A 15,106-nucleotide genomic window follows, 5' to 3' on the forward strand; every position below is an offset into this window, starting at 1 on the left:
CTGAGGATCTGTTTATACCAAGGAAGGTGACGGGCACAAGGGGGCATTCTTTGCGTCTGGAGGAGAGAAGGTTTTTCCACCAACATAGAAGAGGATTCTTTACTGTTAGGGCAGTGAGAATCTGGAATTGCTTGCCTGAGGAGGTGGTGATGGCGAACTCAGTCGAGGGGTTCAAGAGAGGCATGGATGCCTTCCTGGAGCAGAACAATATTGTATCATACAATTATTAGGTTCTGTAGAAGGACGTAGATCTGGGTATTTATTATGATGGAATATAGGCTGAACTGGATGGACAAATGTCTTTTTTCGGCCTTACTAACTATGTTACTATGTTACTAAACGACCATGAATCAGCAAACAAGTACCTGATAAGCGGCAGTTCAGTGCCGCACACTTTACAGCTAGCCTACTCCTTACAGCTAGTCTACACCTTACAGCTAGCCTACTCCTTACAGCTAGCCTACTCCTTACAGCTAGCCTACTCCTTACAGCTAGCCTACTCCTTACAGCTAGCCTACATCTTACAGCTAGCCTACTCCTTACAGCTAGCCTTCTCCTTACAGCTAGCCTACATCTTACAGCTAGCCTACTCCTTACAGCTAGCCTTCTCCTTACAGCTAGCCTACATCTTACAGCTAGCCTACTCCTTACAGCTAGCCTACTCCTTACAGCTAGCCTTCTCCTTACAGCTAGCCTACATCTTACAGCTAGCCTACTCCTTACAGCTAGCCTTCTCCTTACAGCTAGCCTACATCTTACAGCTAGCCTACTCCTTACAGCTAGCCTACTCCTTACAGCTAGCCTACTCCTTACAGCTAGCCTTCTCCTTACAGCTAGCCTACATCTTACAGCTAGCCTACATCTTACAGCTAGCCTACTCCTTACAGCTAGCCTACTCCTTACAGCTAGCCTACTCCTTACAGCTAGCCTACATCTTACAGCTAGCCTACATCTTACAGCTAGCCTACTCCTTACAGCTAGCCTACTCCTTACAGCTAGCCTACTCCTTACAGCTAGCCTACATCTTACAGCTAGCCTACATCTTACAGCTAGCATAATCCTTACAGCTAGCCTACTCCTTACAGCTAGCCTACTCCTTACAGCTAGCCTACTCCTTACAGCTAGCCTACTGCTTACAGCTGGCCTACTCTTTACAGCTAGCCTACATCTTACAGCTAGCCTACTCCTTACAGCTAGCGTTCTCCTTACAGCTAGCCTACATCTTACAGCTAGCCTACTCCTTACAGCTAGCCTTCTCCTTACAGCTAGCCTACATCTTACAGCTAGCCTACTCCTTACAGCTAGCCTACTCCTTACAGCTAAGCCTACTCCTTACAGCTAGCCTACTCTTTACAGCTAGCCTACTCTTTACAGCTAGCCTACTCTTTACAGCTAGCCTACTCCTTACAGCTAGCATACTCATTACAGCTAGTATGCTCTTTATGTGACAGGTTTTGGACAGACAAACTGTTTAATTTCAAACAATAGCTTTTTATAACAACAACAAACATGACAGATGCCCATCGATGGCACAGATGTGTCCAAACGTTTAAAGAGGCTCCTCTTTCACAAATACCTGGTCACCAGGGGCAGTTTGTTATAACAACAAACTGCGCTTTACTCACCCTCCCTGGGTCCATTGCTAAGTCTTTGCTGCTGCTGTTGACAACATGCAGCCAATCACTGAACTCAGCCGCTCTGCCTGTATATACTTTTTTTTTTAAATCAGATATTTTTTATTAAACCATAAATATTGCACATAAACAATAAAAGGGATACTTTGTTATCAGCAATATACCAGTGTACAATACTTTTTTTTTTTTTTTTTAAAGAAAACATATTTAGTCCCAAACCAAACTCCCACCCCCTTCCCCCCCCTCTAGAGACCTGTCAAGAGTCGCCCCCCCCCCCCCTACTATATCATATATAAAAGTACAAGAAAAGGAAGATGACTTGTCAATAATCCTCCCAATGGGGCAAAAAGTCTTTTAGATCACATTGATTCAAGCCACGGGTTCCACAACCTGTCAAAGAGGTCTGTCTTGTTCCTCCTAACGTAGATACTCCTCTCCAAAGCAATAATATGGTCCACTTGCTTCATAAAGTCTCTCCTTGTTGGTGGCTCTTCTCTAATCCAGAATTTGGCAATCAACTTTCGCGCGATAAACAACAGTCTGGCAATAACCATTTTATACAACTTATCAGTTGTAATCTCCTCAACATAGCCCAAAACACATACCAAGGGATCACGCGGCACAGTGCAACCATATGCCAGTCCCACTTTATTCAGCACCACCACCCAGAAGGAGGACAACCTGGGGCACTGCCACAGCATATGAAGGATGCCCGCCTCGGACTGCGAGCATCTGGGGCATTCTGAACTAGATCTCAATCCGGCTTTGAATAACATATCCGGAGTTCTATATGCCCTATGAATAACATATAATTGTGACAGCCTCCCAGGCTCGCTCATTGATATTTTGGGCACATAGTCCAGTACTGATTCCCAATGATCATTATCAATTGCCCCCAGGTCAGCCTCCCATTTCGCCCTTGCTCTAATAGGGTGTTCCTCCAAGAAAGAGAACAAAAGGAATTCATATATTCCCGAAATCACCCCCTTCGTGCCACCCCCTACAAGGATAAAATCTAGCATAAGGTCCACCTGGATTTCAACGGGTCCTCTCCTACACTGTGCCCGGTGCGCATGTGAAAGACGGCGGTATTGAAACAACTCAGAGTCCGGTAGTAAAAACTCCTCCTGCAATGCCTCAAAGTCTCTAATTCTGCCCTGATGTAGAATCTGGCCCATCCGAGAGATGCCTGCCTCCCTCCAATTATGAAATCCCTCCATCTGTCTAAACTCCTGTAGGACACAGTTATTCCAAATGGGTGAGAATCTAGTGAGTGCGTGCACACCCCTAATCCCCTTAACTTTGTCCCAAACCTTATGGATGAGCCTGATAGTACAAAATTTAGAGCCCTTCTCTCGGAAATGTCCCCCCTCCAGACCCTCACTCAACACCTTCGTCCCAATCAGTGATCTCAGGCTGCAAGGTGCCCGCGTCCCACCTAACACATCTCCCCATCCCTTGAAATGCTGGCACTGTGAAGCCAAAAAGTACAACCACGGATTAGGCAGTGCCACCCCTCCCTCCGTCTTTTGCCTCTGTAGAGTTTCCTGTTTAAATCTGGGGCTCTTTCCACCCCAAATCATCTCCCCAAACAAAGATTTAATCCTCCGAAACCTATTCTGCGATATCCATATAGGGGAGTTGTGCAGCACATAAAGTAGCTGCGGCATCACAATCATCTTTATCAAGTTTATCCTGCCGATTACTGATAAATGTAACTTCCTCTATGCCTGGACCTTAGTACGTATCCTACGCAGAAGAGGTGCCAAATTCAGTTCCTCAAAACTAGTCAAAGGGAGAGCGATCTGAATCCCCAGGTTTTTAAATTTATCAACTAGCTTCAACCTTGTAGAAGAAACCCCCCCACCACCGTCCCCACTATCCCCATCTATCAACATCATATTCGATTTGTCCCAATTGATCCTTAGGCCCGAGTAACTCCCAAATTCCTCAATAATGGCTTCCGTCTTAACCAGGGTTTCCTCAGAATCCTCCAAGAATAGCAGAATATCATCATCGTACAACGCTACTTTTTCCTCTGCCTCCCCGTACATAAAACCCCTCACCTCCCGGGAACCTCTGATCTTCGCAGCAAGGGGTTCCACCGCCAACGCAAAGAGCAGCAAGGACAAAGGGCAGCCCTGTCTAGTACCTCTAGACAACGAAAAGGTCTCAGAGAGAGCATCATTCACTCTAATTTTGGCTACCGGAGAAGAGTACAACAGCCGCACCCATGAAATAAATTTAGGTCCAAACCCCATTCGTTCCAGTACTGACCACAAATAGCTCCACTCCACGCAATCAAAAGCCTTATGGGCGTCTAAGGATACCACAACCCGTCTTCCGACATTGTCAGAAGGGATTTGCAAATTTAAAAATAACCTTCTCAGATTGAGTGCTGTTGATTTGTTGGGCATAAAGCCTGACTGATCCAGGTGAACCAGTCTATCAATCACCCTGGATAACCTATTTGCCAGAGCTTTTGCCAGAATCTTGATGTCGGCCGTCAAAAGTGAGATTGGTCTATAGGATTCTGGTAGTTGTGGGTCCTTATCGGCCTTAGGTATAACGACCACAATAGCCTCTCTCATTGATAAAGGTAGCTCCCCTCTTTCCAGTGAACTATTATACACCTCCGACAATTTGGCCAACAATGTTTCTTTCAGTACCTTGTACACCTCGGCTGGAATACCGTCTGCCCCCGGAGCCTTACCCCCAGCGACCCCCGCCAAAGCAGCCCCCAATTCTTCCTCCCCAATCGGCTCCTCCAACAACTCACATTCTTCTCTGCTCAACCTAGGCAGGTCAATCCCCTCCAAGTAACCCGTCATGTCCTCAGCCCCCCTCTCCACACTAGAAGTATATAGTTTATCGTAGAATTTCCTAAACACTTCCAGAATCTGCTCCCCCCGAGTAGCCAATGTTCCATCCTCCCTCTTAATGGAGTAGACGTGCGAGGAATCCCTTTGTGCGGACGCCACTACCAAAAGTAAATGCCCCACCTTTTCCCCCTCCGAATAGAAAGATGCTCTTTGAAAAGCCCGCAATCTCTCCGCCTTTCTCAGATACAATTGATTGACCTCCTGTTGAGCCTTCCTCATCCGACTCTGAGACTCCTTAGTGCAATGGGCCCCCAATGCCGCCTCAGCTGCCTTCAGTTCCTCCAGGACAGCTTGATCCTGTGTTCTAGTCCTAGTCTTGTGTCGTGAAATGTCCCGAAACAAAATACCCCTCAAATACGCCTTCATAGTGTCCCATACTACATGGCATTCCGCACTTCCCTCATTAATCTTAAAGAACTCCTCTATCTCTGCCCCCACACTTTCCATGTCCAGGAGTTGTAGCCAGGAGGGGTGAACCTTCCATCCCATCTTCCGTGACCCAACCTGTTCTGATAGCTTTAATGAGACCCGCACCGGACTATGATCTGATAGAATCCTGGGATTATATTCCACCCCATTTAGTAATTCGTTCATCCCATCATTACCCAAGGCGACATCGATTCGAGACATAGAATCGTACGTGGTCGAATAGCAAGAATAAGAATATGTGCTAGTATTGCGAACCCGCCATAAGTCAATCCAGCCTATTTCTCTAAGATAGTTCCCGAAAGGAGTGCCGTTCCCGTCCCCGCGTAGCGGAGCGTGATTACTCTTATCCCAATGGTCGTCAGCAATGTTGTTCACATTTCCCACCACCAGAAAGGGAACCCCGACCCACCCTCTCATATGCTCCAAAATCTCTTGAATTTTCTTGCCAGAATACGGCGGGGGTATATATAGTGAAACAATGCAAATCAAACGGTTAAAAATTTTACACACTAAAAAAACATACTGACCATCCTTCCAGGAAAGATGCAAACTCGGCTTTGGGAAAATGGCCGCCGCGATCTCTAATGCGCACGCGCGGCATCCCGCGGCCATTTTCCTGAAGCCCCGTGCAGCAGAGCACTCGATCTGCGCATGCGCGGCCCCAGGAAGATGGCCGCCCCCACCGACGAAAGGGATGACAGCGCAGATCGCGCGCTGCTTGTTCACGTGCCCACAGTGGATTAGTCACCTCAACATGCGGACACCACTACGCCACCAACGTAAAGCTGAGAAAGAACCAGCGCTGTGAACACGCCCTCCCGACCTGACCAACCTGATTGACAGGCGAAAACGGCGACTTTGGTAAGTTATTTCTCAGCATAGGTGGGGAATCGGGGTACACTACATACACTATAGTAACACACAGCGCAGGCCCTATTTAACAGTATTTATATCTCAATCTCAAAAAACGGGGTGACAGGTTCCCTTTAAATTTAATACGACCGATGGAGATTTCAGAGTACAGCGCTTGACTAGCTTCAACCTGGGAATTTAATCTTTGATTTATATGAAAATATTAAGAACTATTTAAAATCAGGTCTATAAACGTCCACAGGTTAGAACAGAAAACAGCTAGTAATGGAGAAGAATTCAGCTTTATCTTTCTCTAGTTACTAGCGATATGCTCTCGGGCAAGGACTGTGGTTACTTTGCAAGATATCACTTGCAACCACTTCTTACTTATCGGTTTGACTCTAAGACCATGTGCACATGTTTAGTATTTGCTCAGTATTTTACCTCAGTATTTGTAGCCAAAACCAGGAGTGGAACAATCAGAGGAAAAGTATAATAGAAACATATGCACCACTTCTCTTCTGGATTTATCACCCACTCCTTGTTTTGGCTTACAAATACGAAGGTAAAAAACTGACCAAATACTGAGGTAAAAAACTGGCCAAATATTGAGGTAAAAACTGGCCAAATACTGAACGTGTGAACATGACCTAAGCTGTACATGTGGTGCTGACATTAAACAAGGAGACAACATCCTACCGCAGCCTGCCCTAAGGAATCACGTTTCCTGAAACTAATAATTAGTAATTGGGATGGTCACTTGATTATAGGAAAAATCTACATCCAGCCTAAGACATGTGCCTCCTGCTCTGGGAGTGACAGAACTATAAATTAACCCCTGTAATTTCCTGTGTATGAAAAGAAAAATGTTCCTGAGATGATCCTGTAAGAAACAGCCTGAGTCTCTTGGATAAGATGAAGTGTGGTCTTCTACATAGGCAGAAATCAATTAAATGATATGATTCTGCTCACATGGTCCAGCCATATCATGACACTTTTCATGATACTATACTGTTCACTTTGCCGATCTGTCCCAAGGATTTTTGACGCTTAGTTCCCTTTTCAGAAATGTTTCCACAAGATATAGACGTGGTCATCAACCTGCTAACTTATGTACAACCACAAACACTACCTTCAAGACAGAGCAAGTCAGTAGTAGAGCCCTGGCTAGGATATCTGTTGCTGAATCTTGTGGATCCTGGATGGGAGGGTTGAGGGGGCTTGAGATACATCCTTTTTTATGCAGATTTTCCTGCTCCAAGCTGTATAAACTTGAATGCTTATTGGATGAAGCAGATCAGGTGATGTGTATTTGGGTAATGAGGAGGGTGAGGTCTAAGGATATCATCACCCATTATCAAATAGATCCAGAATTATTAGGCAGCTTGATTTTCTCAGCCAAAAAATGAGATTTAACTGACTATAAAAAGTCAAAAATTGTTACAAGTCTTAGGCTGCCGTCACACTAGCAGTATTTGGTCAGTATTTTACATGAGTATTTCTCAGCCAAAACCAGGAGTGGGACAAATAGAGGAAAAGTATAATAGAAACATATGCACAACTTCTGCATTTATCACCCACTCCTGGTTTTGGCTTACAAATACTGATGTAAAATACTGACCAAATACTGCTAGTGTGACGGCAGCCTTATAGAGGGATTCAGCATTCTTGAAATTGTTAAGATATTGGGTCGTGATCACAGAACCACCAAATGTTTTGTTGCAAATAGTCAACAGGGTTCGCAAAAACAGCGTTGAGAAAAAAATACACACATTAACTGCTAAAGATGAGAGAAGAATCAAACATGAAACTACTAGACTGTTTTATTCCAGAACTGAAACCTCCCTGTTATGCCCTGAAGTCCAAGGTCTTCAGTGCTCAGCGACCTGGCCAAAGTAAGGAAGGTGGAAACCCAACCATTGAACAAGACACATAATTGGAAACATGAAGACTGGGCAAAGAAATATCTGAAGAGAGAGTTTTCAAAAGTTCTTTGGACTGATAAGATGTGAGTGACTCTTGATGAAACAAGATGAATGGGCCTGCGGACCACCACTTCAACTCCAGCAAAGTGGAGGTGGATACAGCTTTGGGTTGGTATTACTAAAAAATAGTTGGATCTTCTCAGGTTGAACATGGACTTATAATTAACTCCCAAACCTACTGACAGTTTTTAGAAGTGCGTTTCTTCAAGCGGAGGTTCAAGAATAAGTCTGCAACTTTTGAGAGAACCATGATTTTTTATGCAGGACAAAGGCCTTAAAGAACAAAGAATAATGACATGACCCCATTCCTCACCTTACCTAAACCCTACTAAGAATTTGTGAGCCCTTCTTAGGGTACGTTCACACTAGCGTTGCGCCGCCCTGCGTCGGCGATGCAACGCTAATGTGAACTTAGACTTAAATGGCAGACTTACAGTGAAGGAATTCAGTTTACCTCTCTGACCTGTGTCTGGGAGGCAGTGGTTGGTGCTGCCCAAAGAACTGATCAACAGATTAATAAACTTACAGACTGCGTGGATGGAAGACTTATGACGGTTATTGAAAAGAAGGGGGCGCTATATTAGTCACTGATATTTTTAAGTGGTCCATTTTTGTACATTGTGAGTTGCTTTATTATTCTCACAAAATAAATAATTGAGATGGGGAGATCTAAGTTTTTCATTATTTGCATAATAATTCTGCACACTAACAGTTGCACAATAATTATTCATCACACATAGATATTCTACTAAAAAAGACAAAACCTCACTTTTACAGTATATCCTCGTGTATAAGCCAAGTTTTTCAGAACATTTTTTGTGCTGAAAATGCCCCCCTCGGCTTATACACGAGGCATTGTCCCAGTTTATGGTGGGGTACGTGGAGCGGCGGGTCACAGGAGGCAGGAGCCGGCGGCTGCGGCTAAATCCTGTGTCCGCTGCTAAAGAGAAATTAATATTCACTGCACTGGCAATGAATAGTCATTTCTCTTATAGCGTGCACATTTACAGCCACAGCCGCCGGCTTCCAGCAGCTGCCTCACTCTCACGGGTGCCCGCATATTAAAGCAATTAATATTTACATCTCTCCACTCCTATAGGCTGGAGAGAGGTAAATATCCATTCCCTTAATGAGCGGGGACACGTGATCGCCCGGCCACAGGAGCTGCTGGAAGCCATAACGAGAGGATGAGAAGGCGCACAGGGAAGGCATGTAGAATTTTTTTTTAATATATGCTTTAGTCATGGGAGCCATGCAGACAAGGATGGGAATAAGGAGCCATGCAGACAAGGATGGGAATAAGGAGCCATGCAGACAAGGATGGGAATAAGGAGCCATGCAGACAAGGATGGGAATAAGGAGCCACGCAGACAAGGATGGGAATAAGGAGCCACGCAGACAAGGATGGGAATAAGGAGCCATGCAGACAAAGATGGGAATAAGGTGCCATGCATATAAGGATGGGAATAAGGAGCCATGCTTACAAGGATGGGAATAAGGAGTCATGCTTACAAGGATGGGAATAAGGAGCCATGCAGACAAGGATGGGAATAAGGAGCGATGCAGACAAGGATGGGAATAAGGAGCCATGCTTACAAGGATGGGAATAAGGAGCAATGCTTACAAGGATGGGAATAAGGAGCCATGCTTACAAGGATGGGAATAAGGAGCAATGCTTACAAGGATGGGAATAAGGAGCCATGCTTACAAGGATGGGAATAAGGAGCCATGCTTACAAGGACGGGAATAAGGAGCCATGCAGACAAGGATGGGAATAAGGAGCCATGTATAAAAGGATGGGAATAAGGAGCCATGTATAAAAGGATGGGACTAAGGAGCCAGGATAACAGAATAGGGATTAGGGGACAATTCATACCCGGCTTATACTAGAGTCAATAAGTTTTCCCAGTTTTTTTTAGGCAAAATTAGGTGTCTCGGCTTATACATGAGTATATGCAGTACTTTCTTAAATATTCAGGTTCATTAACCTTTTAGATTGACAGACAGCACTATAGTTGTTCAATAATAAAATTAATCATCATAAGTACAAATTGCCTAATAATTGTGTTGTACACTGCATCATAATGAACTTTTATTAGAATTTATTTTGTGCTTTATTTCATCAAAATGATAAACAAGGACACAATAGTGGATTTTCAAGAATTAAACCCTCAGTGAGGACTGTTTGGATACAATCAGCTGCTTCTCTTTCTTAATGGAGCAGTCGTGTTGGTGTGCTTTCAATTTACTATTACACAGGAAAAACCAGTGTACACTGAAAATATTTCCGATGCCACTGTACCATTCTGTGGCACTGTCTAAGAAATGTAAAGTTAATATAACAAATACCCATTCAGTATTTCCTTCTCACCTGTTGGATATAGATTCCTCTCCAGTTCAAACATGATGGGGTTCTTGTTGTGGACGTAGATGGTCAGCGCCTCTCCTTTGTGAGCATACACCTTAACTGTATTCAGTTCTTCTTTAGGTGGCAGAAGTTCAGAAAGGTTTTCGGAGCTCAGAGCAGGGAATGATGAGCTAATGTCAGCTCGCAGTTTTCTCCTGTTTAATATAACATGCCATTAAAGCACAACTTTTACATATATCTGCAGCTGAAAAAAAACCTAGAAGGGCCTAAACTACTTTATTACTTTTACATGTTGGCTCTAGAGGATTTTTCTATTATGTGTGAGGACACAAAAGACTTTTGAAGAGGTTGTCTGGTTATAACAAGTTATCCCCTACCCATAAGAGGGGGAATAACCTGCTGATTGGGGGGTGTCCGACTGCTGGAACCCGCAACAATCAGAAGAACGAGGAATTCGTTTTTATTTTTGACTGTATATTTTTATCCCTGTTACAAAATGGCATGATAGGTTGGATATCTGAACGCTGCTCAATTCAGTGCTCGGCAGCCCCATAGGGATGGACCAGAAGTCAAGAAGGCGCCCTGATACCCTTGTTCTTGTTAGAATGGAGCACAAGCTGCGGATTTTTCCATGAGTTTACAATACCATGTAAACCTATGGAAAACAAAATCCGCACTGCACATGCTGCGGAAAAAAACACGCGGTAACGCTGCGTTGTTTATTCCACAGCATGTCAATTCTTTGTGCGGATTCCGCTGCGGTTTACATCTGCTCAATAATAGGAATCCGCAGGTGTAAAACCGCAGGTGGAATCCGCACAAAAACCACGGTAAATCCGCGGTAATTCCACAGTTAATTCGCAGTTAATCCACAGTGCGGTTTACCTGCAGACTTACAAAAAAACAGATGCGGAAAAATCCGCAGACATCCCACCTATGTATGCACATACCATAAAAGTTCCATGCTCTGCCAAATGAAGCAGGTTCCAAGGGTCGGACTCCCACTGATGAACAAGTTACCACTAGTGATGGGTGAACGTGCTCGATACTTAATCGCGTATGGAGGTGCTTGATCAAGTAGCGAGCAACGCTAAGTATGACATGGTGCTAGAGTCTTTGGATCCCCATAAGTGAATTATCTGAAAAGATAGAGGGGGGTTGGGAAGAGAGAGGGGGTTAAAAAGAGAGAGGGGAGGAAGAGAGAAGAGAGAAGAGGGGAGGAAGAGAGAAGAGGGGAGGAAGAGAGAAGAGGGGGGAAAGAGAGAAGAGGGGGGAAAGAGAGAAGAGGGGGGAAAGAGAGAAGAGGGGGGAAAGAGAGAAGAGGGGGGAAAGAGAGAAGAGGGGGGAAAGAGAAGAGGGGAAAGAGAGAAGAGGGGTGAAAAAAGAAGAGGGGGAAAGAAGGGGGGAAGAGAGAAGGGGGAAGAGGGGAAAAAAGAGAGAAGAGGGGGAAAGAGAGAAGAGGGGGGAAAGAGAGAAGAGGGGGGAAAGAGAGAAGAGGGGGAAGGAGAGAAGAGGGGGGAAAGAGAGAAGAGGGGGGAAAGAGAGAAGAGGGGGAAGGAGAGAAGAGGGGGAAGGAGAGAAGAGGGGGAAGGAGAGAAGAGGGGGAAGGAGAGAAGAGGGGGAAAGAGAGAAGAGGGGGAAAGAGAGAAGAGGGGTGAAAAAAGAAGAGGGGGAAAGAAGGGGGGAAGAGAGAAGGGGAAGAGAGAAGAGGGAAAAAAGAGAGAAGAGGGGGGAAAGAGAGAAGAGGGGGGAAAGAGAGAAGAGGGGGAAAAGAGAGAAGAGGGGGGAAAGAGAGAAGAGGGAGGGAAAGAGAGAAGAGGGGGGGAAAGAGAGGAGGGGTTATGAGAGGAGGGGGAAAGAGAGGAGAGGGAAAGAAAGAGGATGAGTGGGAAAGAGAGAGCAGGAGTGGGAAAGAGAGAGCAGGAGTGGGAAAGAGAGAGAAGGGGGAAAAGAAAGGAGGGGGAAAGAGAAAGGAGGAGGGGGAAAGAGAAAGGAGGAGGGGGAAAGAGAAAGGTGGAGGGGGAAAGAGAAAGGAGGAGGGAGAACGAGAGAGGAGGAGTGAGAAAAAGAAAGGAGGATGGGGAAAGAGAAAGGAGGAGGGGTAAAGAGAAAGGAGGAGGGGTAATAGAAAGGAGGAGGGGTAAGAGAAAGGAGGAGGGGTAAAGAGAAAGGAGGAGGGGTAATAGAAAGGAGGAGGGGTAATAGAAAGGAGGAGGGGTAAGAGAAAGGAGGAGGGGTAAGAGAAAGGAGGAGGGGTAAGAGAAAGGAGGAGGGGGAAAGACAGAGTATTTTTTCATCCTCCAGAAGAGTGCTGGAGTTTGCCATTCACTTCCATTATGCACTCTCAACAATGTGGCTACAATAGAGCCACAGTTCTCTTCTATTTGGTAGAAAGAGATTACAAGACTCCACATCTCAGCTCACAATCAAATAAGTGGCCCGAGTGTCAGCTGCACTTTAAGGAGCCAAAAAAAAAATGTAATTTACTGACATTAAAGTGATTTTTAAAAGAGTATGTCAACACTTTACGATCAGCGGTGTCCAACCTCTACGATTTGCACTAGCTATCAAAATGAAGAGGATAAAGCTGAGGGACAAGGAGACGTCAGAACAATCTACATAAGATAAAGGCAATTTATTATGATTTTTGTATCACGTTTTCTGCTGGAAGTAATGTATTATGAGCCGAGAGCTGACTTCACTTTGCTGTGTAGGTGAAGTGCATGAAGGGGGCTGACTGGCTTATATCAATAGCCAGACCAGCCCCCTCCTGGCTTAGTTAGTAATGTTAGCAGGTAACCAGCCTTTTTCATTCACATCACCAACATGCAGGTTAGTGGAAGCTCTCAGCTGACTCATAAACTAATATGAACATGGTGCTGCTGGGACGGGAGGGTACTGGCCTTAGTTATTATTCCGAGTCTATGTTACAGCGCCCAGCGGTGATGTCACATGTAAAGCACTGGGCTTATTGCCGAACCCAGGAAATGGCTGCTGCAGTTCCATCCTGTACCGAAAAGCCCCTATAACTTTGCATTGGGGGATGAGTTACCCTTCAGTGTAAGTGTTCAGTCACCTCACACAGCTAGGACTTGTACGATATATCTCCCAGTAACAGGGGCTGTCTACATTTCAGGGTCCCTGAGTCACCAATCTGTCAGTGGGGTGTTGGGCAGCAGCATTACATGTAAGCTATTGGGTCAAGCTTTTAAAGGGGAACCCAAAGCAGAGAACTATTCTCTATCACACAGCACACCAACGAGGCACTGCCCCTTTAAATGTTTACTATAAAATAGAGAGCGCGTCCATTTGCTGCCCCACATCACCCATAAATATAACCCCTCTACTAGTCCAGGCGACATTGTGTGCATCTACCATTACCCGCCGGCATGGCTGTGCCGGCACAGGGGAGGAAGGGTGCACTGTGGCGCACATCACCTGTCTGAGCCTTTCATGGCCGTGTTGGACTTCACCTTGACGGGCTTGGCAAACATGACTGAAGTCTATGAAGACAGCGACAACAAACGCGAGGGAAAAAGAGCGGAGAAGCCGGTGTCTGCACATAGCATGAATCACTCCCTGGGAGCCGCCATGTTTGGTCCTTCTCTCAATGCTGTCCCCAGGAAACATGGGGCACTCGGAACGTACCGGAGATGCGCAGGACGCTGAGCGCACCATAGTCTCTAGTCCGTCCACTGTGGGAGGACGCATAGCTCTCTCGTGTATCGCTATGGTTACTGGATAGCCCCCTATACAGTGCCTGGGTGCAAGCCAGAGAATGTCCCCATGGAAATGGCTGTCTCATGGGGACATCTACATTTGCGTCTCCCTAGGATGCATTCACATTGTGCTTTTCTGCACAGTCATGGCCCATGGGTCACGAATTCCAAGCAAAACAGAATTCTGACGTGTGCTCCGACAGGCATCATTCTCTGGTGTGTTTGCGGCTCATCTACTGGAGGTGGACACTAAGGGCTCATACTTATTGGAGAGGAAAATGGGCGAGTGCTATCTGATAGAAAAACTGGATTGCACTCGGACCAGGGGCCCCTGTGCAGGAAATGTGTCTGGGCCCCCTCCTTTTAAGGCGACAAAGATTATATATATGCATATATATAGGGTTGAGCGACCTTGACTTTTTTAGAGTCGAGTCGGGTTTTGCAAAACCCGACTATCTCAAAAGTCGGGTCGAGTGAAATCGGCCGATTATGTCGTAAAGTCGGGATCGACCGAAACACGAAACCCAATGCAAGTCAATGGGGCAGCATAGTCGGCAGTGAGTGGGGCCCAGGAAAACGCCTACAGTGCCCATTTTAATGCCAAAAACATCCATTCTTGTTACTGAAGCTTGTCAATCTTAATTTACCTTATAATAATAGTTATGCATTGGAAATTGGGGGTCATTTGGCTAAAGTTGTGGGGGGTAGGGCTGGTTCAAGTATTTTGTGGGCCCAGGAAATCTGGACCACGTCACGGCAGTGGAGCAGGGCGAGGTAAGTATTTAAACTTTGCAAGTGCTGTGATCCTGAGCAAGCAGGGGGGGCCCACTCGTTGGCACTGGCACAGGGCCCCTCAAAGTACGGCGGTGTGTTTGCACGGGGGGGGGGGGGGGGCGCCTCCCACCGGCGGCAACACTTTTGTGTACTATGAGGGGCCAGTGACGTCGCCAACGAGTATGCCCCCCCCCCACCTGATGATGGAACTTGCACTTTCATCTTCACCTTCCTCTTTGTCCCCTTGTAAGGTGGTTTCAGCAGGGTCAGATTATGGCTGTGTAGTGTGCAAGGGGAATATAGTGGTCTGGGGCAATGTACCAGCAGACTCCTCTATCACTGGCTGGGCAATGGGCAGGATGAGGAGGAAACACAGATATAGGCCCAAATAATAAAGTGGGCTAAATGCAGTTCAAAATTGGTAACAGGACTAACCAGGGGACATTGCTTTGTTCTGTGGAGT

General features: G+C 45.8%; 1 protein-coding gene across 2 annotated transcripts in view; it reads right to left on the reverse strand.

The window, feature by feature from the left end:
• Nucleotides 1-13,778, reverse strand: part of EIF2D (eukaryotic translation initiation factor 2D) — a 62,915-nt gene extending 49,137 nt beyond the window's left edge. The window contains exons 1-2 of one of the 2 annotated variants that reach the window (XM_069756265.1): nt 13,589-13,778; nt 10,154-10,344 (exon numbers count right to left, since the gene is read on the reverse strand). In XM_069756265.1, the coding sequence (XP_069612366.1) occupies nt 10,154-10,344; nt 13,589-13,644 (247 nt within the window). In that variant the 5' untranslated portion in view covers nt 13,645-13,778. The remainder of the gene's footprint in view (nt 1-10,153; nt 10,345-13,588) is intronic. The other variant, XM_069756266.1, reaches the window with a different exon arrangement.
• Between the last annotated feature and the right edge of the window lie 1,328 nt (nt 13,779-15,106).

The sequence above is a fragment of the Ranitomeya imitator genome, chromosome 3 (genome assembly GCF_032444005.1).
Source record: "Ranitomeya imitator isolate aRanImi1 chromosome 3, aRanImi1.pri, whole genome shotgun sequence".
Lineage (NCBI taxonomy): Eukaryota > Metazoa > Chordata > Amphibia > Anura > Dendrobatidae > Ranitomeya > Ranitomeya imitator.